Below are 25,822 nucleotides of genomic sequence, written 5' to 3'. Positions count from 1 at the left end.
CGGCAGCAGTGGGGTATGGAAATGTATTATGCGTGCTGTATGGGCAGTGTATGGGCGTATTGAGTACAGGAATGACGAAATTAAATGCACAAGTTAAATTTACTTATGAATTAGAAAGCATAGATGCCTATCTTATGTTACAGCTAGAGGGCATGTCCAAGTTTAATTTTGCAGTCATGCTCTCTCCCTATTCGTAGACAGCCCATTTGTTTTTCAGAGGGTGTTTGGGCACCAGGGTAAAGAAATGACCCCCCCACCCCCCACCCTACTTGTGGCACCCGAGACTGCCTTGAGCTGCTTGAGCCCGCTGCACTCATAGATGGTTGGGGCTCATGCTCTTGCTTCAATCTCCTGCACTTCCTACAGAGACAGACACATCCCACCCAAAATTTTGTTCTGGTTGGCCTTTAACCCTTCCAGTGTCAGGTTTTTTAACATCCCTCGTTTCTTTTCTGGCAAAGGAACATGGTGGGACAGAAACGTTGAAATGTATCGGTACATCAGTGACGCTGAAATGGTTAAGCAAGGAAAGGGGCTGAACATGCACTTATGCTGGCAACATTCGGCAAAATAAAGGATGACAGCAGTGATTCCCTTATGTCCAGAGCTTGCCACCAGTTTCACTAGTACATGACGTGCCGTCATGAGCTAAAGAAGTCTTGCAGTTTTGGCACACACACACAGTTTGATGACCTTGAGCAATAAGTGCTCTTGTACAGTGTACTTTTAATAAAACTACAAATTTCAAGAAAAGAGTTAACTGTTGGCATATGTAACGCTTATAATGTTCAAGTGTGTGTGCTGCATTGTGTTATGAAATAATTGCATACAGATGCCTGCATACGTGCAACCCTAAATGTACAATAATAATAATATTTGGGGTTTTACGTGCCAAAACCACTTTCTGATTATGAGGCACGCCGTAGTGGAGGACTCCGGAAATTTTGACCACCTGGGGTTCTTTAACGTGCACCTAAATCTAAGCACACGGGTGTTTTCTCATTTCGCCCCCATCGAAGTGCGGCCGCCGTGGCCGGGATTCGATCCCGCGACCTCGTGCTCAGCAGCCCAACACCATAGCCACTGAGCAACCACGGCGGGTTCCCTAAATGTACAGGCTGAAGAGAATCATACAAAGAACTTTCAGTTCCAAGTTAAACCTGTTGCAACCATAGAGTTTCTATTTATAACACCTAGAAGGAAATTGGTGCCACCGTCTATGGGGCTTTCCTGAAGGGCGATGTGCCATCATGTGAACGACAGCATACCATATTTACTCGATTCTAAGCACCCCCTTTTTTCACGATTGCGATGCCCCTAGCGAGGGGGTGTGTTAGGGTTGGCGTCTGACACCACGTGGCGACAGGCCATTCACCCTACCCCCTGAGCCGGAGCCCACGTGCACCGGAGAGGTCATTCACCCTACGCCTGAGCCGGAGCCCACGTGCACCGGAGAGGTCATTCACCCGACCTTCTCCCCGAATTCGTCGATGAGAGGATCGACCTCTCCTTCCCGTGCTTGGTATTGCAGGAGGAGGGGCCTTCTCTACGTGCCTGTCACGTGTCATTCGACGGAAGCAAGATCCCACCCACAACTTGTAGAGAGCCTATTTAAGGGGCTCCGAAATGTACTTTGAGAGACTTCATACTTGAGACTTCATACTTCATGCTTTTCTTATTTTCTTTCAACTACCTTTGAATAAACAGTGCAAGTTTCGCACTAGCAAATTGTCTCGCCCTGCTTGGTCGCCATGATCTACCGGATGCCTGCAGCCCGCCGACAACGCCACGCTACCCAATAAGTAATGTCGGTCGAGCTTCGATAGGCAGGCGTCGCTACTTCTCGGCAGCAGTATGGTACGCTACCCTGGAGTACGCAACAGGGGTGCTTAGATTCGAAAAATCTAGAATTACCTCCCTCCCTCTTTACGCTGTGACATCAGACGACACAGGTGCGAGAAATAACATAAACAATGGCACCAGTCCAGCTGTACGGTGTGCTCGCGCCGCGGACGCCATTCCACCTTGGGACTCCGACAGCTCCGGCTCGATTACAGAGTGAGCAAGCGGGCTTGGCGGCCTTGGCTACGCGCTCTTCTAACAAATGGGGGGGTGCTTAGATTCGCATGCAAACCTATTTCCCATTTTTTTTGCGAAAATAAAGGGGGGCAGCTTAGAATCGGGGGGTGCTTAGAATTGCGAAAATACGGTATGTGTCTGCAAGGCTTGTGTTGGCTTTTGTTGCAAGAGGCTTCATCTAAAACATAGATATGGCTACACAAATAATGTGTTCATGAAGTAAAATCTTCATAAAAAGTTTTCGTTCACCCATTTCATTCACTCACTTGAACAACATGCACATCAGTGGCTGAGTCAGCTACAGATCTGGTTAAATAGCAACGAACTTGACTTAAATATAAAGAAAATGCAATATATTATTTTCCGCCCCAAAAATAAGCCCTTGAATTATCACGTACAACTACAGATTTATAATACCAATCGATTACCAACAAATTCTTGCCACTTCCTGGACATCTGTTTCAAATATGATTAACATGGACGGATTACATGGATCAGGTTCGTCTGAAAGCATCTAGGTCTATTGGTTTGCTGCAACGAGTAAAATATCGTCTACCTCTGCATATCAGAAAGCAGATTTATTTTTCCGTAGTTCACTCCTATTTTATGTACTGTGAGCTAGTTTGGGGCACATGTAACAAATCAGATTAAGACCGCCTTTTCCTGCTTCAGTTCAGGGCGTTGAAGACGGTACTTCATTCCGCACCTATTACCAAAGAATCCCTGTACGACGCAGTTAAGGTACTGCCGTACTATCAACTTTAATAGAGTTTCTCGTTGGCTGTACCTATTTTTCATAACATTAACCCTTTGATGGTCAATGATGTAAATATACGGCGCCGCGAACAAGTCCGAAAATGGTCAATGCCATATATTTACGGCGCCGTCTGTACGTTTAAAAAGCACGCCAATTTCCAAACTTTTTCTTTTCTGTCATGTGCTGCCATTATGTGGGGATACAGGGAATTTCTTTCACGCGCCTCCCTCTCCCAGTTTTCGTTGCATGGTTTGTTTTAGCGCTAGTTTGCTCCTGCGCATCTATATACTACCCCTCGCGCATTGGCGTGTGTGCGGGCGGGCGGCCGTTTGGATTTTGTTTCGCGGGTGGTATCGGTTTTTTGTGCTTGCAAAAGTGATGGCTATCTCATTCCTAATCGCTCAAAGGGTGACCGCTTGTTTCTCACTCGTTGAGTGCTCACAGGGGTGCGCATAGGAAGGATGCCGCCGTGCATGTGTTTCCGTTTCTTTTCTTTTTTTTAAGACTTGCGAAAACTAAATGCCCTAGCTGGTTGGCGATAAGATGAAGATTAGCGGAAGTTTGTCACACATGTTGCTTTTTTTGATGGGCACACAACCAAACAGTTTTCTTGAGTGCGTGCACCTACACAGTTTGATTACGCTATGGACGTACTATTAGTGTAAGAGCAGGAGAGGCTTGCGAAATATTCTCGTGTGTGGATTTTCAAAGCCTTGAACTATGTGCATAAAAATGCATTAAATTTTTAATTCTGATAATTTTATTTCCTTTTTTATTGTTGTTATTCATGAATGAAGAGTGCATATATACCAACGCAAAATATTTTTTCTCACTTTACGGTCACCCTAGAAAAATTACGGTAATGTTTTTTCGAAATAAGTCCCTAAGAAGAATTGGAATCTGCAATAAAAAAAATCGACCCTCAAAGGGTTAAGCATTTTACATTCTTCTCCACTAAGTACTTAAACAGGAACCTTACCCATAACTTGCGCACTGTATCTATGGTTTGGTCGAAGTCACGCACAAATTATGGTACTCAGATGATAGACAACCAAATAGTTACAGTCTGTAACACATATCCTTTAATGATCAACTGCATAAAGGATTGAAAAACCCTTTCTCAATATAAGAAAAGAATGAAATTGATGCTTTCTTCTCCTGCCTCTTTTGCTTAGAATTGTACCTTTCTTTTGTCTTGAGCAAGTGCAACTTGAATGATTTTCGACATCATTGTTTCCATGAGTTGCAATGATGCAATCAATGTATAATGTCAAATCACAGGATAATTTGTCATATGTAAAACAGCATGTATTGCTGAATTTTCACTGATTGCTTTGATCTCTCAATGTAGTGCAGTATTTTGTCATGTCGGCCTGCTGTCACGATGTGTGATCCAGAGGTGAAGGCCCTGTCATGAGGCATCATAGCCTCCTTTTGCTGCGCCTCGTGGACATCCTGTACCATCTACGTACGTCCAAATAAACTGAATTGAATATTACATCTTCCAATGAAGCTTGCTCCCCTACAATGCATAACCAAGCCGGGAAAAGCAACAACAGATGACAAACTGTTCCAAAGCGAACGTGAATGTTGTTGGCTGTCTTCCAACTTTAACGGCCCACTGATACTTCTTACGTTTCATATAATTGTACACCCAATAACAAGTTCTCAGAGATAAACAAAACATGTTTTTGTCTAGTAATAAAGCTAAAACAGCTTTTTAGATGCTGCTTTAGTGTAAAATAAATCACTATGAGAGACAGAACGGTGCTTGCCAGGCAGCGACTTCAAGGTGTCCTGGCTCTCCGAGGACAATGCCAATCCGAAGCCAAAATATAGCGGCATTCTCATGCATGCGACAGCGCAGCAGCGCTAGATTTCTCTCTAGGTAATATAGTGAGGAACTCTATGGTTGCAGCGTTGCTTGCGATTTACAATTAGGAAAGACTCACCCATTGATATAATAGTACAAAAGAGACATGGTCACTACAACTGTCCACAACAATATGTACAAAGCATACAAAGCATGGATCTGATTTTCATGAAGTAAAAGGTATATAAAAAACACACTCACATTGCTTTCTGTTTGTGTAGACTGCAAACATGCTAAAACATCATTCAATTGGGCTGATAAATTTTGAAGGTTTGGCACAAGCTCCATTGAGGAGGCGCTTGCACCTGAAAGTAGATTTCACCGAGAGAGAGAGGGAGAGAGAGTGAAAGGAACAACATTAAAAGCTGCACATGCATGATTGAACCACAAATGCTGTTATTAAAATCAGTAATGCATCAAGCTGCTGATAGGTGATAGTCATCAGCAATCCATAGCAATTCCTTGATAAAAGGAATAACTACTTTCAGCACAAAAAGCCTGCAGTACTGTTCTGCTGCACAGTTGATGTGTCAGGGCTAGTTCTTTTAAGAGTTTGACAAGCAATCTTTCACTATTACAAGTTCGGCGCAATTCACCTGCCACTGGTTTGTAAGCCATATGCATGCATTAACTCATAATGCTCTGCATTTCACAAGCCAGCAATGGTCCTACTCCCCAAGTGCTCTGCAAAAACACTGAAATTTCTATTGCAGTGCAACTAGAACATCTTTACTCACTCCTCCTGAATTTGATTAGCTGATACCAGTACATACAAATATTTCCTGCCATGACAGCAACATACAGCAAAGACAGTTCCAAAATGGCAGGAAAAACAAAATGCGAACTGAATCAAGTGAAGGCATGTCAACAACACAGAGCAATGAACTAAAGCACTGAAGTTACGGATGTACCATTCCTTATTGCCCCTAATGATAAGATTGCATTGGCCTATCATTGAGAGGCAAAGTGGCGACGTTAAGGTTAAGGTAATGATAAAGTGTATGCAATGCCATGTGAATATGAAACTATGTGTCAGTGCACCATCTGTCAGCTTAATGACATAGATGTTTTTACAGGCGAATTATTTATCAATGTTCCTTTTGCATGGAAATTACATGGGACTACTATTATCACTTCAAATTTCCCCCGCCCTCCTTTCTTCTGATGGAGGCATAATGCAAGAACACTCGCACAGAGCGTTAGATGCACATAAAGTAACTGCAGATGGTGAAAATTACTGTAAAGCCCAGTCTCTCAAAGCTGCCATGTTGATTTAAGATGTTAAAAACCATGAATCAATTACCACACTTTCTTTTTTCAACAGATAAGAGATGCCAGTGGCTAGTTTGCCCTTCGACTGCAGTTCGGTAAGGGCAGTTTTACTGTCAATGCAGAAATGAATGCTACTCTGCTATTGCTACGTACATGCCAAGTGCAATAATATGCCTGTGGGGAAGTTCACAACGGGCAATTCTAACTATGAATACTACAGAAAACTGTAGTTCAAAAATAAGGCAATTGAGCATTTACTTTGTGTCAATGAAGATTTGCATAAAGAAATGCAAGCATAATGATAGAAAACGATGTGCAAGTCCACCAGCATACCATGGGTTTGTGTAATTTGAAAGCCAGCATCAAGAAGTTGCATAAGGTTCTTGCCACCGATGCTGGTCGGGTACTCCCTGCCTCTCCGCACATATTCCGCGTATTCCTTTAGGTCAGGGCTTTCTCTCAAAAAGGTCTCCCAAGTGGCGTGACACCCTGTAGATTTCAGGTAACCTAAGAACATAAAAAATGGAAAGGGAACTGCTATAGCCCGCACTCTTGAACGAGGTCTGCGAGAGAACGCTACCCACCAAGAACCAAGCGGGCGATTTCAGATGGCATCAAGTAGTCCATGGTGATTGGTGTTATCGTGCGTGAATCCCGCAAACTCGACAACAGAAGCTGATCAGAACTTAGACGCCCTGATGAGGACAAGAAATAACAGTAATTAAAACATACGTTCACATGGTACAAAACTAGAGGTATTGAAATGCAATAAAATAGACAACACTGAGCACATGTCACGAAGGCACGCTCAGTGCACCTAGGATCAAGGCTGGTCGCATTGTACAATGTACAACCTCCTTATGTATACACGCTGCTGCAGCGTGTGCACGTCCTTAATGTCCGTTAGTATTAACAATTTCTGTTGCAACAGCATCACAAGCGTTAGTAGACGACGAAGAGTCAACAAAACGGGTGTTCCCGCCTCAAGTCAGCATATGACATGCGTAATTGCGACAATGCTGAGAACTTCGTAAGTCATTCGGAAGAAATCGTGACTTAACTGTAGAACTTGTTCGTTGTAACATTAAAATTGAGACTCTGTGCTCATTCCATTTCGGCAAATTGATGGTCACCGTCGACGCAAAACCTTTAAAACTCGCATGTTTCACAAAACACCAACCGAAAGCACAGCACAGCGGGCTGACTGCTAAGCCAAGCGGCTGGAAACGCGCGTAAAAGCACGAACGGATGTCCCCAATCCACTCCGTGAGCCAAAAGCCAAATAAAGCGGCTTTCGGTGTACCCCCCTCTAGCGGTGTTTACAGTAAACACAGGTAAACGACCACCATCGCAGTTTTTACCTGTTCCGAGCAAATTTCGAGGAAAGGGTACCCGCCCTGCATAGTTCAGGACAGAGTTTGGGAAGGATTACGGTACGCGCGGTGGTCGCTACGTCGCATTTGACGCTAACCAACGTCTCTCTGATGGTCGCCAAAACAGCTGGAAACGCAGTGCGGTGAATGAAAGCATAAGTTGTGAGAACCGCGCTACTATCCAAAACATCATCTTGCTGCTATTGCCGAGATCATCGCGCGCCTTGCGATGTTAATCGACGGTTCGTGTCCTGTGCGCGCTTAAAGAGAGGCAACGCGCGCAATGATCCAGCAAGAGAGGTACGCTACGACCAATCGCCACGGCTACTCCGTGCGGTACTCCCCGTTCAACCCGACCATCTTCGCCTGCGCGACAGCGCAGAACTACGGCATTCAAGGTAGAGTGACACCGTCACTTCCCGCAGTGCGCCTGCTTTTTGCACAAAATTTAAACGATTTACTTTTCCTTTTGTAAGGACGGGGAACTCTCTTTATCCTCGATTATGTGCCGGGAACGCCGATTCGGTTGGTGAAAGCTTTCGAATGGCCCTACGGCCTCTACGACGTTACCTGGAGCGAGCTGGAGGAGGACGTTGTCATCGGAGCTGGCGCCGACGGGAACATAATATTCATCGCATTGAACCGCGCTAATGTGAGGGCACTACTTTATTATTTGAGAGGTCCAGTGTGAGGCTGGTGTCCGCATATAATATAAAGAAAACCTGCCTTACAGGTACCGCGGCTAATACTGAAAGGGCACACCAAAGAAGTAAGTGAAAATTGCCGTCTTTCCTGCATTTCTGTCTTCGCTTGTGCACTAAGCTCAATATTGAACACCTCGCGATATTTCCTCTGTAGGTATATTCCATTGACTGGAGCCAAACACGTCAAGAACAACTTCTCTTGTCAGGTTCCTGGGATCATCTTGTCAAAGTGGTAAATATTTAATACAAACCTTCTGGCTCGATCACTGCAACGGGAATAGATCGGTGCTTACGTTAAATTTTAATCCTGCAGTGGGACCCGGAAGCGGGCAACCTCCTGTCAACTTTCACTGGTCACACAAACAAAGTCTATGCAGTTGCTTGGTCTCCACGCATTCCAGGACTGTTTGCTTCCGTTGCGGGTAAGCTGCCTTTCTGAAAAGCTGCTCTATTAAGGTAACAGAATTAACCTTAACACTGTGAGGACTAGTCATCCCAGCTTTAATCCTTAATTGTCTCTTCTAGAGAGCAGAAGAGTAAAAAAAAGAAAAATGACTCTTTATGAAATATCGTAACATCAGCCTTCTTTCAGGCAGGAAAATACTTGTGCACAAACGGCTTGTGCAGTGCATATGCTGGCGCCATGTAGGGAGCCAAATGTGGGAGAACACACTAAAGCTGATGGAAAAATCTCCCACAACCTGATTCATGACGCCATCCCACATTAGTTCCTGGCATTTATTTTTATCCGCCCTCGTGAGAACTCTAATTGTCCATACTGATCATATTTCCACGGGTACACAAGGTGCAATAGTACAACATCCTCTAGCTGAGCAATAGCAAAACAATTGATTTGCAAAGATGAAAAAGTTGGCTGCCCAGGAAAGCCCTCTTTCAAACAAAAAAATTTATTCACAGTAGCACCCCTGCATTCCTTTCAAAATTGAAAGGAAGAATGCCATCTGGCCTCTCTATATGTGGATTCCTTTTCTCAGTGAAAATATCAATGAACCCTGCCTCTTTGGAGGCCACCCAGAAAGCTCATCCTGATAGACCCCCCACTAAAAATAACTAAATAAAGAAAAGTGCTTCTAGCTACGAAATACAAACCAGCCATTCTATATTCAGCTTTCCTCAATCACTTGGGCACTCTATGCTCGAGGTAAAAATGTAGTCGAAATGAAGCCTCGCAGGGCTGCCAATATGCAACCCAGAATTCTGCGAGAAACTCTAGCAGAAGATACCAAATTAATTTTGACCCTATGGGGTCAAAATTAATTAAAATTAATTAAAATTAATTAATGTGTACTCGAAGCACTGTGCACAAGCATTTTTGCGTTCTGAAAGCTTCGACAGGGGCTAGTTGGTATGGTATGACTATTTGTATCGTTGTTTACACAGCTAAGGTGGCACATTTGGGGACATGTAAAAGCGAAATGGACACATGTCCATTTCAAGTTTCTGTGTCCCTGTGTGTGCCACTTTAGCAACACAACCATCCATATATATTTTTGCATTCCATGTGCCATCAGAATATGGCCACTGCGGCTGGTATTCAAACCCACAACCTCGTGGCTGCCTGGACATAGCAGCGTTGCTAGTAATGGCCTCGCCGATGAAGCCACCCATGTAGGAGCCCGACCAGTTCCGATCCCTTTATCCAGAACTGACACTGCAAGAAAGCATTCCATGGGCTAAAACTATGACACCCAAATATTGCTCTTCTCCCAACCTCCTGAGGTCATCTTCATAACTTGATCCATCCCTAAAGCTACAACTGCCATCAGAAGTTTCCCATTCTGAGGCAACATTGCTGTGTGGGCTCTTGGGCCTGCTCATTCTGCATTGGAATGGGGGATATGCCCATGGAACTACATCGATCTGCCTATGGTATGGTGGTCTCGCCCGTGTTCTTGGGACAAAGGAATGACAACGCAGTAATGCAAACACTCACAAGGGCATTTATTGCACCTTTCATACTATAATGCCTGCTAGCCTAATTGTTATCCACAAAACATGTCGATGGGTGCGTGACAAATCAAGGAAGTCCGACTCACTGCAGCCAGATAGCGAGTGAATATGTTTGCCCCCGTGCTAGACACCAACATCTATTCGCGTGTACAGTCACGTGAATGGTGGCACGTTTTAACAATCGTGTTCGTCGATTCCAGTGTCCTGCGAAGCGGGTTAGCATGCGCGCGGAAGGTCTGCGCAGCTCGCCGACCCCAAGCCCAAGAAGAAGAGCCTGCTCTCTGCCGTGCCCGTCCAACCACGCCATTAGGTGGCATTAGCAGTGCAACACTTGCGCCATCTCTCGTAATATGCTGCAACCACACCGAATGCCGCTCCCGCTTAGTTAAGGGAAGAAGCCAGATTCCAGGAGATGTGAGAGCCATGCAGGGAAAGCAACATCAGGGGATGCGTGATAATCAAGCATCCCCACAATGGATATGCTCTTGTGGAACTACAAAAATCATTGAACACATTTTGTGCCTCTGTCCCCGGCTTGATGTTGTGCATGAACCTCTCCTGACAGCATTGAATTAGCTGGACTGTAGACCATTTTCGGATGTGAAGATCCCTGGACCTTGGGCGTATGCACTGATATAGCCCAGAAAGCCATGGAAGCATTAATGCAGTATCTCAAGTCAGCAGGTCTTGGCGACCATTTGTAGACTCTGTGCGCGCCTTCAAATGTGCATGAAACTGTGCTCTCTCACTCTCCTTTTTCTTTTCATCCCTGCATCCCCTTCCCCCAGCGCAGCAAACCGGACGTGCATCTGGTTAACCTCTCTGCCTTTCCTTTGTTGTGTTTCTCTACCTCTCTCTTTCTCTCGTGCTATGCAGCAGAATGCAATAGCCACTGACCCACTGCAGTGGGTGTACCCCACTTGCAGAATATTTTGAATCGTTGATTCACAGTTAGCTGGCACAACCATATGGGTGCAAACTCCTTGGAAGGCTGATTATTTATATGATGAGAAGTTGTCCAGTCTGTTTGCAAAGATGCTGCTGGCGTAATCCTTTAATAAAGGAATGTAGTTTTATCATTTTCCTAGTTCTTGACAAGTCTCTCTAGGCTCCCTTGTTATTCCCACAAAGTAAGTTCACTTTACATTGCTTCGTTTCAGGTACTATATGTCTTTAGACACAATGATTTGAAATGGAATTGCAGGCCCCTCTTGGCCCTATTTTGTCCATTGTTAGATGAAAAGGTGCAGTTGAGAAGGTAGTATAACAGCCTGCTGTAGCTCAAAACTCGTCATCCTTTTAGAGATGACTGGCCTCTTCATCCTCAGTTGTATTGGTTTGCAGCACTACCCTTGGCACTATAAATGTCAAATGTTTGTTGAATTTAATTGACGTCGCTGTACTTCACCTTATTCACATCAATTAACAATAATTACTATTAACATCGTTATACCATTTACCATCTTCATTACTACTGAGGTCATACAAGATGCTGATGATGTCACCTCCTCCCCTTTGGCTACACCGTCACATGCCCTATGATGCATGCACTAGGCCACACATTTACTCAGCCAGAACCGCACAGCTGCTGTGGCGTCGCGGAAGTGTTATCGTCTTGCACCCTGGATGCTCAGGTTCGATTCCCACCCAGACTGAAATTTACCAAGTTTGCTTTTCAAAGGCATTAATGTACTTTGTTTACAGGGACTTCGCCAAGAAATGCGACGTCAATCAAAGCATTCTCTTTTAATGTTTTAATGTCTTTGTACTGTTGGCCAGTTTTGGTACCATTACTTGATTACACCAGATTTTCTGCCTCATGGGACTTGTAATGCTTTTGCATTAATAAACATGGGTGTTCTAGTTCGTAAGCGGTTCCTTATGTGTATGGTAGGCTCTGCTAAAACCAAACTCTAAGGGAACTTAAATTTTGTTTCATCTTGATTTATGACTATTCTAAGACCACAATGTACTACTAAAACGACAGGCATTGTAACATATTCTTAAGGAGTCCTATTCTACATTTGTGAAAATTTTTTGAGTAAAATATAAGTGTGCATGTGAATGCTGCTGAAAATTTGCATATAAGCTAGTCTACCATTGCCGATACGGCAACATTATAATCCTTGCGACATTATGAATGTCTCGCTCCTTCTCTTGCAAGGTGGTATGCACTGCGTTATGAAAACTAGCACCTCATTCATCTTATAGTTGCAAAATTACTGTGTGATCAGGGACCATCGGCATGCAGTACAGCTGAAGGGGCATTTTAGTCAATTCCATTTGTCCGAACATTCATAAGAAAATTGGTTTGATTACTTGAATGATGTTTTCATAGAAGAGTAGGAAACCAGTCAAATAGTGGTTGCACACCTCAGTTTGAAAGTTTTATTCATATTTGTTCGTAGTCCACTGTGCTTCATCCTGTAATTAGCTACACCACTGTGCAACTCGGTAGGGGCAGGGAACGGTTTTGCAGCACTGCAGAGATCTCAAAATATATTTCGACTTTCACAGTTGAGCATTTGGCCCGTATGACAGTTGCTTTACATAGCAAAATGAATGTAATGAGCTATACAGGTTTCAAGATTCCAGTTACCAACAACTTGCTTGCTATTCTGACATTCTCCTCTCGTGCATGCAGGAGATGGATCACTCTGCTTGTGGAATCTCCAGCAGCCTGCGCCACTGGCTGCCATACCGGCGCACAGTTGTGAAATACTCAGTTGTGATTGGTCCAAGTATGAACAGGTAGTCTGGAAAGATACCTTATCTGTTTCAAGCTTGTTTTGTCTTATAATATTGCAGTATTCAAATGGAGTTTAATAAAAGTTGTGCGCTTCCTAACAGCACATTCATTTGCTTCACGTTTCTCTAGCAACCATGAGTTGTAAGGTGACGTGCTTGTGTGGATTCCGAATTTGCATAGCACTAGTAAACATGTTCTATTATGCTGGTCTTGAAAGGCAGGGTCAGAACACTAGAGACAGAACAAAGTACTAGTTGAAACCTGGCTTAATTTTGTATGCAAGCAATATTAAGAAAACTAATTCACTCCCACTTTTTTTGTGTGCAGTTTCTTACCGAGCAAGTTCATATAAATAAACGTACTGCTGCTGTCAACTGTTTTTCCTTTCATGTTGGAAGACTACGTGGCATTGGCGCACAATTTACTTTTCGCAGTGTGCAGTTTGTGCTGCAATGCATTCCGCTGTTTTTCCTTTTGGACTAGGGTATACTTTGTTCTGCTTCATGGTTATGACCACGGCACGTCATGGCAGCTGGTAGCATTGTCAATTCTGAGAAATCTTTCAAGATGACATACAGATAAATTGAAAGCCTAACAGTAGGTCTGACACTTTTCCCGAATGAAGGGACGCTAAAGCGAAACAATAAATCAGTTTAGACTAATGAAGCATTGTTTGAGAACCCTGCAGGCAGTCATTTCAAAAAAATAGTTTGGTTATTAGATGAGAAAATGAAGGTACAAGTACGAGTATTTCAATTTCACGCCGAAACCCCAGCGCTGGTACGTCAGCGTGACGTCGGGGAATCCAAACTATGTTTTCGCATTTGGGCCGCTTTGGCTGAATAAAGGTTCCCGAAACTTGCCATATTTAATATTTGGTTCCTTTAGAACACATTGTAGTCAATCTGTACCGCTATATATAATTAATAGGCCCTAGAAGATGCCTTCAAAATCTAAGACGTCACAGCCCCCAGGTGTGGTAACTTGAGTAGGTGTCGCCACCCGTATTTCGTTCTTGCGCTTTTTCTGGCTTACCAAATGTCTTATCGTTGCAAGAGTGGCGTTTTTGGTGTTGTAGAATGGCAATTTACTGATGCAGAACAAATAATTTTTCACTTTAGTGTCCCTTTAAGCACCAGTACGATTGAGTTCCAAGTACGATGGCTACAGCAAGTAGGCAATGGTTCCAACTTTGGATTTGTGGTTGTGTTGTTTGCTTGACAACGCACATCCTGTTGTGGCAAGCTGAACATAAAGTGCCGTTTGTATACCCAATTTCTCTCCACACTTTTATCAACAGCACATCCTGGCAACAGGTGGCATTGACAACTTGATCCGGGGTTGGGACTTGCGGAATGCAGCCAGACCATTATTCGAGCTTCGTGGCCATGGCTATGCTGTTCGGAAAGTGAAGGTACGACACCAAACTTCAAAGTACTCCACAGTTTTTAAAGCAGTAGGTATCTCGTACTTGCAGCAAGCTTATATATGAGCCTGTGAAGTTTTGTAGAAGTTTGCAGAAAAATGGGCGAAATGACCTGGCTGCTCTATCAATGTGTAAACATGCCCATTCATCCTGAACTGCATCTTTTTTTAATGAATATTGATAGGCATTCTTCTGAACAATGAGTTTTTCTGCACCCCATAGTATGTACTTCTGGTCACAAAAAGTGCATGCGTTGCAGTTTTCGCCGCACAGTGGGTCGATCTTGGCTTCAGCTTCATACGACTTTTCAACCAGGTAAGCTCGAAATTTGGCCATTGCAGCTTCACATCACTGCTGGGTTAAAACAAAAAGGCTGCTCTCTGAATATACGCCTTGCTTTGGAACATAGCAAAGACGTGCGAATTCTTTTTTTGCCCTTTGCAATTAGCTACTTTGTGTATTTACGGACAAAAGCTGCTCCATGAATAGTGTTTGCTGACCTTTCAATAAATGCCTTTTGTTACACTGCCAAGATCTCCAAAGGCTTCAGTCTCCTTTTGGTTGCAGTGATTGTCTTTTTGTTTCGGCACACAGCTGAGATGTGCAACTTGTTTCAGAGTGCTTGTACAAAAGTGTGAACTTGCTGTAAATTCATATTGCCAGACTTTGGGATTGGAAGGAGTCCAATGAAGCCCTTCTTATTCTGAAGAACCACAAGGAGTTCACATATGGATTGGACTTCAATCTTCATGTACAAAACCAGGTAGCTTGTGCTTTTCATTTCATGTATTGGGCAATTTTACCAATTCCAAGGCATTGCGAACCGACTAATAGATTGCCATGCACCATTCGTTTTGAACTAATTTCTTGTCTCGAAGAATAATGTGGCTCTGCACTTACGTAGACTTGCGAGGTGTTCAGCAAACTCAAAAGTAACACCCATAAAGGCTTGTGTTTGCTTAATCTTTTTAAAGTGCACCAAAATTTAGCAAAAGCATGCGAACCACTAGTGTAGACACTGAGTAGCGTGTTTTTTAACCTCACGATTTCAAATGTGCTTTGACTGCTTACAGTAACTGTATATGGGTAGCAGCGATTAGTCACTGAATCTTTTCTACCTTTCCATCGTGTTCAGAATATCGCAATCTCTCCACATTTCAAACATCATTTGAGTCATCTGAAATGGCTTAGTTGGCAAAATTCTAATGCTTGAAAACAACATAACCCATAATAACAAAAATCCGTATACTAACCACAAGTTCTACAACAGTTCAATGTTTGCAGCGTCAGACTTTCCTCTGCTAAATAAGAAGGAAGCATTGCACTTCCAACCGAATGTTAGGCGGTTCAAGACAAGTAGTAGGTCTGCTCGATTGGCCTGCACCACTCTGAACCAAGGCAGAGCGAGAGAATTTAAGAAATTGTGCACCTCGACATCAGTGATGCAGGCACGGTGCAACACTCGAATGCCGAGCTGATGCAGTAATGCTTCGCACCTGCACCATAAGTAGAGCTCGCAGAAAAATCGTGAACCAACCCTGCACCTATTGAAACTGGAGGGTGCCATTGTTGCACCAATGAAATGAATGGCAGCGTGCTTTGTGAATTGGTTGAACTGACCTGTTATGGCACATTTAGAAGCATACATGATTTACCCATGTCATTCACTCTAAAGAGTTTATTTCTCTTTATATTCAGAACAGTCTTGACGATTTGAATTTCTAAAGCTGAGAATGGAAATATGAAATAGCATCTTCATTCCAATAGAATAATGTAAGTTTACTGCCAAATGTTGACATGTTGTTAGTATTTGACAAGCATGCACAAATTACGAAGTAACACACGTCCTGATGAGTTCAACACACTCTCATAGGCAGTTACATGGCAATTGTTTATTAGCATTCTCATTATGGTCATACTGGACAAGGAATGTTCATATCACGCAGTAATCGTGTCCATCCTTTTATAGATAGCCGACTGCAGCTGGGACCAGACCATCTGCATCTCTCAACTTCCCGACAGTCACAAACCCCAGTGAAGAGAAAAAAAAAAAAAAAGAACACACCTGGTGTCAGAACAAGTCAATGAATAAACTATGGTACAGTATTAAATAAACTACCATGTCATACATGCTGCTGCTCTCTCAGCATGCCGATACGAATTTTGGGTATACTGTAGCTGCACACCCAAGAATGAAGAAACAAAACATGTCAAATGTTGCGAGCGTTTCCTTGTCACTGGCAAAAAGAGATCGTTTAAATTATGTCTTGTATAATGACAATTTTCGCAGCAGAATATTGAAATCGCAGAAAAAAAAGGATGAAGTGATCAGTCATAGGACGAATGGTCGATGAGAGATGTCCTTTCTTCTTCTGTGCTAAAATAGTAAGGTCTGAAAAAGGTAAAAAAAAAAGAGGTACAAGGTGAGAAGCAGTGTACAGGCACCTGCTCAAACCACCCTATATTGGCTGCACAGTTGTACCAGCAAAGAAAACGACCTTGCTTGGAGCATATTAGATGTGTGCCTACGATTTGCAAAAATATGACACCACAAACTATTTGCACCACTGTTATGACAATCATTTGATCCTTCCACTTCATAAAATTTAATACTGAAGAACTATTCTGAAACTTCTTGGCCAGAAATGTAAAACATCCAAGTTCATGAACGCTCTGCAGCGAAAAAAATCTTGTGGCAAAAGTGACTGGAAAACTGGCTGCCATTATGAAACAACATTTCTTGCTAAAATAGCGGGTGTGCGTTAGATTTCTACTTTGTTTAGGAGCTTTAATATAATGTCTATGCTATTCTACTTTAGACATACAGAAAGTGGGAGCGCGTTTGATTTCGGGGCTTTCTAAATGAATCGGGAGCGTGTTCTGGCATTTTTTTCTGCATCTTCTTTAATTCGATCAATTTTGTTGGTCTTGTCAGAGTTGAAATAACGGAAGTCAACTGCATAACTGGCCTGATGACACTGGCACAACAGCGAAACTATGACGACGGGCAGCTGACAACACATCACCTGTACATGGTTCGCGCAGCTGTCACAGTACTTTTGGGTAGCAAAACACTAGTTGACGCTGTTCGTGGCCTATGGCAGCAAGTCATCTAAAGCCAAGGATTACTATGTAATAGCTCTACAGCTGTAGATGTTACAAGTGCAGGCCAACACCGTTTCATTACAACAGCACATGCTGTAATTCCGGTCCGAAGTGGACGTTGTTATACTCACGTGCCAAGGTTCTCTGCCTCCTGTATGGTTTCTGGGAGCCTCATGCCACTGGTTTCAGGTAGAGCCAAGGTGAAGATGCCCGCCACAAGAGACAGGGCTCCCAGAACTATCATGGGCATCATCGGGTGCAGCTTACCCTAACAAGAGTAACAGTAGTTTTGTTGCAGGCATAGGAGATTCTTTGTTACATGATAATGGGTGGGCTTTATGTACCTGCAGCAGCGAACGTTATGGTGCAAGGGTAATGTCTGCCAATTACACCGAATATTCTGGGTAGTATTTTTTCTTTTTTTCACAGTGATACTTCACAGGCTTCTACTGGAGCAATGTGTGAAGGAAAGCTTAGTGGAAACGGTATTCTTGAGCAATCATATACGTTGACGCGTCTGGTGCCTAGTCGCAAAATCTCATGAAACGGATTGCTTGAGAATATTACCCCAGTAAAACACCATAACATACAAGTATCGTTTGCATCATAGAAGAAGCAATGCAAGGTTGCTAATACTAGCACTCAAAATGGGGTTGCAATAAGGAAGCCCGACACCTCTTTGTCTAATTTTCCACAGTGTAGAAGTGTGCATCTGTTACACATAAATATTTATCACTACCCAAGGTGTATGCTTGCTCGAATTGTCATGCGTGGTTCTCTGCTTACTGTCTGTATTTAGGATGGCATTTACATGGATGCACTTTTTTCTGCATTACAGAAAATTTCACTATTGCTGATTTAAGAATTGGCTGTCTTTTTCTTTTTAATCATTAGGGACAGTAATGTGCTCACCAGGTCAGATGCAATGAATGGAGATGCAACAGTGCCAAAGCGAGCACTCATACTTCCAATTCCGATGGCTGTATTACGATGAGAAGTGGGGAAGACCTCGGCTGAATACAGGTAGATGACCGCAAAGGACGCTGTGATGCAACACTTCCCGACAGTGACCAGTGTAGTGGACAGCCACGGCACATCTGGTTGATAAACAAGAGCAATAATGAGCAGATTTACAGCACTGATCTCAATATTCATAAACGGTCCTTAACTCTTGATCTTTTTGCTCCACACCATCAAGCATAGGACAGTACAGACTGGAGTAGATCCTTATAATTTATAATGCTCTACTGGACGAGCAAGAAAGATAAGGGGAATCGAGGGGCTGAATTTCTTTGTTAATTACAGCTGCATAGATCGAGCAGACAAGCCAGTTGAAAGCATAGAGGTAATTAACTGTTTTTATTTGATTGAAATGTAGAAATGAGTACAAAAAAAATTGACTCGTCATCCTGGCTCTCCAAAACTGGATGTCCAGCGAAGCTGTTGAACATCACTACTACAACTGCTGAGGGGGGTATGCCGTGAATTATTGCTTTAGAGTAATGGTAGTGACAGTCGCATTGTGGTCACTGTGGCACACCATAATAGGTTGCACGACCATTTTCGCTACATTCGTGGCCAAGACCAAACACCATCTGCACATAGCGTGGTTGGTTGATTGGCGTCGTCACATCATGAGAGTTCAGAGTTGTCCCTGGCAGACAACAGAAAGCAGTCCTTATCAGGTTTCGCAGTGTCAACATTGGAGTCGCCAACATTAAAGCCTCCTGAGCAGCAAGAACAATTGGGTCCTCCCTGGCTTGGCGCTTGCACTGAGCCTCTCGGGAACGCATTTTGGCAGCATGCTGCCACTGGTCGTATTGCCATTTCTTTTCCCTTTGCCACTCCTTGTATTCACACTGCTCCTCGGGAGTCCTACCCATAGCAGTGCTGCAACAACAGTGAAATCAGTAGCTAGGCTGGTCCTGTTATATAGGGAAGGGTAGCGATGCCACTCCTCACGTTGCAAGCTGCCGTCGCTGCACCAGCTTGTGCAGCAGTAATCTTTACCGAGAAACATATGCGTGGAGCACTACATGTTTTGCATTGTTAGCAGGAGTGCCTTATCATCAATTACGTGGTTTGGATGCTTGTTCTTCATTGAAACCAATGCTGTGCTGTACGTTGTATGCATGATACCAAAGAATGTATACACTTTGTGCTTCAACTGTGTAAAGTATTTTAGCGTGAGGGTGTCGCCGTGAAAAATCCTGACCAACTAGAGGTTAACAGCTTCGCTGTAAAAGAAGATTGCCGCAGGTGGAAGCCAAACACACATTTTCCACACTGCATGTGCGATGCTCCACCATTGAGCTGTTATGGCAGCTGTCCTCGTGCACACTTTCTTGGATATTTGTGTTTATGCATGTGATTTAGCCATGGAAGTGTTGGCCAGTGCCACTTAAAAAGAAACGAATGTCCACTCTAGTGCCTTGAAGCAGATGCCAAACGTGCCCAATAATGAAATTTAAGCTTGAAAATCACTGAGGAGTGTTCTTGAATAGTAGTAGTGTCTACTTCAGCCATTTGGTGGTGCCACTCCATGCCTCCTGGATTCGAGGTAGAGTGTCGCATTCAGAAATGTTTAGAAATACAGAGGTGATAGTCCTTCAGTATTTTTAGTGCTTTGAGGATATCAAACGACAAGAGCACCATATGGGAGTAACTATTTAACGAATTTACATAAAGCTGTACCACTGTAGCCTCCTAAGGCCCGAAGTACGTTTTGTGTCCCGGATTTTTTCCATATTTAGAGATTACGCTATTTTGACTGCTAGAAAAAAAAACATAAAACAACATTTTGTAGCATTTTGAGACCTTGGTAGTGAGCATGGCAATGTCCAATACATTGGACATTACTGATATTGAAAGAACGCTATTGCACTCGGCACCCAGATATTAGTTTCTACATGCTCCTTCAATCATAGCAAACACTAAGAAATGCTTGAAAACACATTGGTGCTTACATAAGTACCCATAAACACTTGCTTCTGCGATGAGTGCTGTAGTAACGGCTTACTCTTTGGTGGAGCTCCTATTTTGTCATTTTAAAAGTTCCTGCTTTGGCAGGAAAGAAGCACACATGCATCGTAGCCCCCAGATGGTAGCATGTTCCAGAACAAACCAAAAGACAGCTTTTTGTTGGTCATCAGTGTTTCTCTGGCTGCTGCGCCAGGCTTTCTGACGTCCAATATATTGGACAAATGCTCTATTGCTGGGCCTCAGGAGGGGTAAAGAACCGCTAGTGTATATGAAATTGATAACGCAAGGTTAAGCTTTAGACAGTGGTAGCTGTGGAAAAAAACGGTGCTTTCTTCACAGAAAGTTACAAGGTGAAAAAAGTGCAATGAGTGGGAGAGCCTTCAGCTTCTACATGCTAGTGTAAGATAGCATAGGAAGTATGCAGGGCAGTATTTTGGGTCTTGAGGCAGCTCACTAGCTCACAGAAATGTGAAGCTATGCAAACTTATTATGCAACATGTCTATCCTACCTCATTTCTTAAACTACAACAGTTCATGTGTCAGAGTGTACAATGCTGTAGGACTCTAAAAGCGTAGGTTGTTTATTTTTGCATTGCTATTGCAAACAAATAAAATGCAAGCAAGTTTAGGCTAACTAGAATGCATTATTTAATATGTTTGCCATTTACGTGATGCAGCGCAATTTAAGCTTGTATGCTAAAGCTTCAGCACGTAGGCTTAAGTTAGGAGCCCGCACAATCTTAGCAATATGTACAACTTAGCAATATAGGTCACAATCTCAGCAATATATACGTCGTAGTGGGAAAGTGCACTTTCAAATTATTACTTATTTGAGATGTCCTGCTTTGCAATTTTGTAGTGATCATGGTAAAGCTCCTCCGTTACGTAAACAGCCTTTGCCATCCAAGGTATCTGTGATAAGGGGATGGCTGTTCCGTTGTGCAAACTGGAAGGTTACACAGATGGTGCAGTTGTTGTGGCCAGCTTTGCCAAGTATAAAGTTCGGACACAAGAGTGACTTCTTAGACTGTTTACTGTTAATAAGCTGCCATGGTCTTCCATCTAAGTCTGCTTCCTCTCCGCTCATCCCGATCCGTCATCTTCGTCGGCAGCTTTACGACGATCGCTACAACTTTTTGTTTGCATTTTATTCGCCCACGATAGTATCGTTTGTTCGACAGCTTGAATGCCCAAGGGTGAAAAGTAGTGACTGCACCTTCTGGGATAAAGGGCACGATGACACAGAAGAGTCCAGCCAGCAACAGAAAGGTGGAGAGCACAATGCGCCGGCCACACCATTGCAGCGCCACAATAGCCAGCAGCACCCCTGGAATCTCGATCAGTGCCAAGAGCCCAAAGCTGTGGAATGTTGTGCCCCCAAGCGTGTCCGCACTGAGGCTTAGGCCATAGTAGACCATGGCATTTACTAACCTGAAAAATTTGAGAAGATACAGGACTGGCTGATGGGCAATTTCACGCCTGTGGTAATGCAGGTGAGGGGACACGAAATTACATAGATGCTTTACATAACCTGCACACTAGGTTCAGTTAGATTTGTGGAGTTTGCCTAAATGGCATTTCACCAATCCTGAAAAATCTAACTAATGGTAGTTTACTAAAGAATCGTGGTGCAGGCCTCTTTCATTTAACCTAATATTGCCGCTGCGGCATAACTGCGCACTGCCTTTAATAATGTGAACTGGCTGCCTTTGTAGTTAAGGTTTTCCAAAACAGGCACCAGGTGGCAGTTTCAAGGTAATATTCAAAAATCCCAGAGTGATTTTAATGGAAATGAATGCGGCATCTGTTTTGCAAACATCGCAACTAATTTGCAGTAAGCTAGGAGGACACACTAACTTTAAAACAAGTATATGCAGTTTAAAGACAGTAAGAAATAATGTGTTACTGAAGCTGAACTTTGCAACCAAAATTAACGTACTTCGATCTAGCATTGGTCTACCAAAGCAACAAGCCTTATAAACAATTTGTTGCAACATCCAAGCAGGGAAACAGCTAGTGCTGTTAACAGCGGCATCAGAATTTCACTTCAGGAGTCCGTTCATAATTGTCTTTACCCCCCCCCCCCTCCCCAGCGTAATCCATTCCACTAGAAAACGGCAAGAGGATCAAACCCTGAAAACACACACATGATTACAGATGTGCTAGAATGCTCTGTCCATGTGTTTCACATCACATACATTTTTTTTCCTGTTTACCAGAGCAGAGCTATAGTAATTGCAGACGAGTTATCATCATCATCATCAGCCTGGTTACGCCCACTGCAGGGCAAAGGCCTCTCCCATACTTCTCCAACTACCCCGGTCATGTACTGATTGTGGCCATGTTGTCCCTGCAAACTTCTTATTCTCATCCACCCACCTAACTTTCTGCCTTCCTCTGCTACACTTGCCTTCCCTTGAAATCCAGTCCGTAACCCTTAATGACCATCCTCCTCATTACATGTCCTGCCCATGCCCCCCATTTCTTTTTCTTGATTTCAACTCTGATGTTATTAACTTGCGTTTGTTCCCTCACACAATCTGCTCTTTTCTTATCCCTTAACGTTACATCCATCATTCTTCTTTCCATAGCTCGTTGCGTCGTCCTCAATTTAAGTAGAACCCTTTTCATAAGCCTCCAGGTTTCTGCCCCGTACGTTATTACTGTTAGTACAAGTTTTCACCTCTGTCTAAATGTCAACAATGGTGCTTGGTAGATCTCTCTCCACCTTTTGCTCTTGGCATAACTGTATATTGATCTTCGTTGTCATAGGCAGAAAGTTTTCATCTTTACAAGAGGGCGGGGGGCGAACCGGCTTTCTGAACACCATATATTTCTTGCGCTTGAACAAATTTCATGTAACCTTGAAGAATTGTTCACTAAATGAAGGCCTTATGTGAGAATTTACAAGACCTCATAGCAGGAGACAGTTCAGTTTCACAGCCCGATTCCTCTCCCATCACCAAGAATCTGATGTCTCTCGGTGGTGTAATCTTCCTTAGTGTAACCGTCGTATACTTTGCTAACATTAATACTGCTTTGCTTTTCCAGCGAAACTGCGGCCTCTCTGTCTTCTTTTCTTTCTTTTTTTCTGCGAGTCCGAGTATAAGCGCTCCTGTGTATAACGGCTGTTGATTCTGATTTCGAGTGAATCTGGCTTGGCTTCATTTCTCTTACTGAGTGAATTATACAGGGTGCCCCAACTATCATGCACCAAGACTTAAAAAAAAAGAGCAGTTGTGTTACTTGAAGAAAACCTAAGGCTTATTCTTTCCAGTACAGTGGAGTAGCCACCAGTAAATTTTTTCGTTCCTGGAATTTGACAATTGCAATAAATTATCTAATTTGAGAAGTACTGTCCTAATTATCGAAGTGTCAATGAGGCATCTGTAGGCACCCCCAGGTACACCCAAATGACATCTAACTGCTCTGTTTTCAGTGACGTACTAATTGCGTGCAATTTTTTCTGACTAGCAAACAAACGTCACGAAATATGAAAAACACCATGTCACTGCGTTCCCACCTGCATTATAAAGCAGTGCCCTCAAATAAGCTGATTGAAAGCAACTGCATTGCCTGTCGCAAACCCTGACAGACGGCTCAGCACCTTGATAATGGTACGGAAGGAGCATGGTACGGAAGGAGCACCAACAGCAGGTTTCGCGGCCTTGCAGCTATTCCTTCCTCTCTACATCACACTTATTATCCTTCTCTCAAGGCCGACTGATCACATTGATAACAAAAGCCCCTTGATAACACGGCCAAAGCGCCACTCTGACCACACTCGAAACGCAAGCAATGTAATAGGCATAAGGTTTCAAAATCCCGGCTTTGCTTACACTGCATCAACAGAGTGCGCGCACATCTTTATTTCGTGCCATAAGCTTGCTTCGGACCAAGGCCAAATTAAAGTGACTGTTTTAGTTTTTACGAGAGTGCATACGGTGCTGCAAAAATAGGTTCATGGCATCAAATAAAAGCGATATAAACAGACTGGGAAGCGACCGTGTTGAGAAAAGGTAAAATCGATGCGTTCAAGAAAGTAAGTAATCACTTCCAAATTAGCCGAATTGGCAGCCTGCACAAAAAACAAAAAAAAAATATACATCAGATTTCAGTGTGCCCTTATAATCTATGAATTCCTAAGTGCTGTTGAAGACCAGCTGCTGCCGAGAGGACGTGTTCGAATAGGTCTCCTTCTACAGCTACACAGTAAGTCTGCTTTATCACATCTTCAGTGGCTTTCTTGATGACCAATGCTCGAATTCTACGGCAGACATCAGTTACCCTTGTCGAGCTAATCTGACGTCTGTCTCTATCATGTAAGCACGATCTTTCACATAACTCCAAAGAAAGAAATTTAGTGGAACGAGGTCAGGTGACCTGGCCAGCCAATTTACAGGCCTGTGCCTTCCAATCTAATGCGCATGAAGAGTCGCATCCAGTCAGTTTCGTGTTCTGCTGCTGCTGTGTGCTGGTGCTCCATCTTGCTGATACCACAGAAGTGGAAAACGTGACAGCGGGACTATCACGTGGTATTCGCCATATTTTGCAGCGTATATTTATCAGTTGGACAAAAATTAGTACGCATTTAGCATGTCACTGACAATACCGCAGTTAGATGTCCCTTGGTTGTGCCAACGAGTGCCTCATTGACACTTTGATAATTGTGATAGTATGTCTCAAGTTACATAATTATGATTACCTCATTAAATCTCAGTAACTGGCAGCTACTCCTCTGTACTGGAAGCAATGGGGACTAGGTTTTCTTCAAATAACAGACACGCTTTACTTTTTAAATCTTGGTGCATTATAGTTAATTGGAACACCCTGTATATAGTTATGACCTCTGCACGCAAGTGACGTTGTTTCCATCCCTAATAAATGTTGTAAATTATTAAAAGTGTTTTTTTTAATGACTCTTTAACTTTTCTTACTGGAAAGAGAAGCAATATACTGAGACGCATATCATCCACGTGCATTTCACACGCCATTGATAAAAGACTCTGCCGAAGGGGTCAAAAAGTCTACAGGTTTTTCTCAGGGTGAGGTAGGCTCGCAAAGCATTTTGAAGCGAGATGAACTTACAGCAACCTGTTCATTCTCTTGGCATAAGCTAGCCATACCTTTAGAAATAATTGTTAATTGGCTACCTCCTTTTCTTTAATATAATAAACTTTGTTCTGTGTATATATTTAAATATATTGTGTATGTGCATAGTGTTTACAGTGGAAATTGTGTGTCTGTGTGTGAATTTTTTTTAACCCTTTCCTCTCTTGTCTTTCTAACCACTATCTCCCAACCCCAGTGTAGGGTAGCAAACTGGAGACTAATATCCGGTTAACCTCCCCTGCCTTTCCTATTCATCTCTCGCTCTCTAAAACAATGTTGAAGTGAGAAAATGCAGATGACGCAGCCACCGCTGGTACTTATGATGTGCTTGTTCACCTATTGTCAGGATTTACAGAAATAAAGCAAAGTATGAATTAAAATCCATGTAAGTCCGCGCCAAGAATGATGCAGTAAGCTAT

General features: G+C 43.1%; 3 protein-coding genes across 4 annotated transcripts in view; 1 reads left to right on the top strand and 2 right to left on the bottom strand.

Annotated features, from left to right (window-relative positions):
- The window catches only part of LOC142585433 (uncharacterized), a 62,780-nt gene extending 55,554 nt beyond the window's left edge, over positions 1-7,226 (bottom strand). For both annotated transcript variants that reach the window (XM_075696196.1, XM_075696197.1), the window contains exons 1-4: positions 7,043-7,226; positions 6,566-6,676; positions 6,315-6,488; positions 4,911-5,014 (exon numbers count right to left, since the gene is read on the bottom strand). In XM_075696196.1, the coding sequence (XP_075552311.1) occupies positions 4,911-5,014; positions 6,315-6,488; positions 6,566-6,608 (321 nt within the window). In that variant the 5' untranslated portion in view covers positions 6,609-6,676; positions 7,043-7,226. The remainder of the gene's footprint in view (positions 1-4,910; positions 5,015-6,314; positions 6,489-6,565; positions 6,677-7,042) is intronic.
- A 70-nt stretch (positions 7,227-7,296) lies between these two features.
- Positions 7,297-16,264, top strand: LOC142585432 (uncharacterized). The gene is made up of 10 exons (XM_075696195.1): positions 7,297-7,752; positions 7,831-8,006; positions 8,088-8,123; positions 8,213-8,290; positions 8,372-8,480; positions 12,674-12,780; positions 14,079-14,192; positions 14,464-14,519; positions 14,868-14,967; positions 16,174-16,264. Exons 1-10 carry the CDS (start codon positions 7,638-7,640, stop codon positions 16,240-16,242), a joined length of 960 nt encoding a protein of 319 aa, XP_075552310.1. The 5' UTR covers positions 7,297-7,637; the 3' UTR covers positions 16,243-16,264.
- Positions 16,077-25,822, bottom strand: part of LOC142585431 (organic cation transporter protein-like) — a 31,431-nt gene continuing 21,685 nt past the window's right edge. The window contains exons 8-11 of the mRNA XM_075696194.1: positions 21,508-21,722; positions 18,222-18,406; positions 17,441-17,577; positions 16,077-16,596 (exon numbers count right to left, since the gene is read on the bottom strand). Of these exons, the coding sequence (XP_075552309.1) occupies positions 16,533-16,596; positions 17,441-17,577; positions 18,222-18,406; positions 21,508-21,722 (601 nt within the window). The 3' untranslated portion in view covers positions 16,077-16,532. The remainder of the gene's footprint in view (positions 16,597-17,440; positions 17,578-18,221; positions 18,407-21,507; positions 21,723-25,822) is intronic.

Source organism: Dermacentor variabilis, chromosome 6 (genome assembly GCF_050947875.1).
Source record: "Dermacentor variabilis isolate Ectoservices chromosome 6, ASM5094787v1, whole genome shotgun sequence".
Lineage (NCBI taxonomy): Eukaryota > Metazoa > Arthropoda > Arachnida > Ixodida > Ixodidae > Dermacentor > Dermacentor variabilis.
The sequence above is the reverse complement of the archived record's forward strand: the minus strand, read 5'-3'. Positions and strand labels throughout refer to the sequence as shown.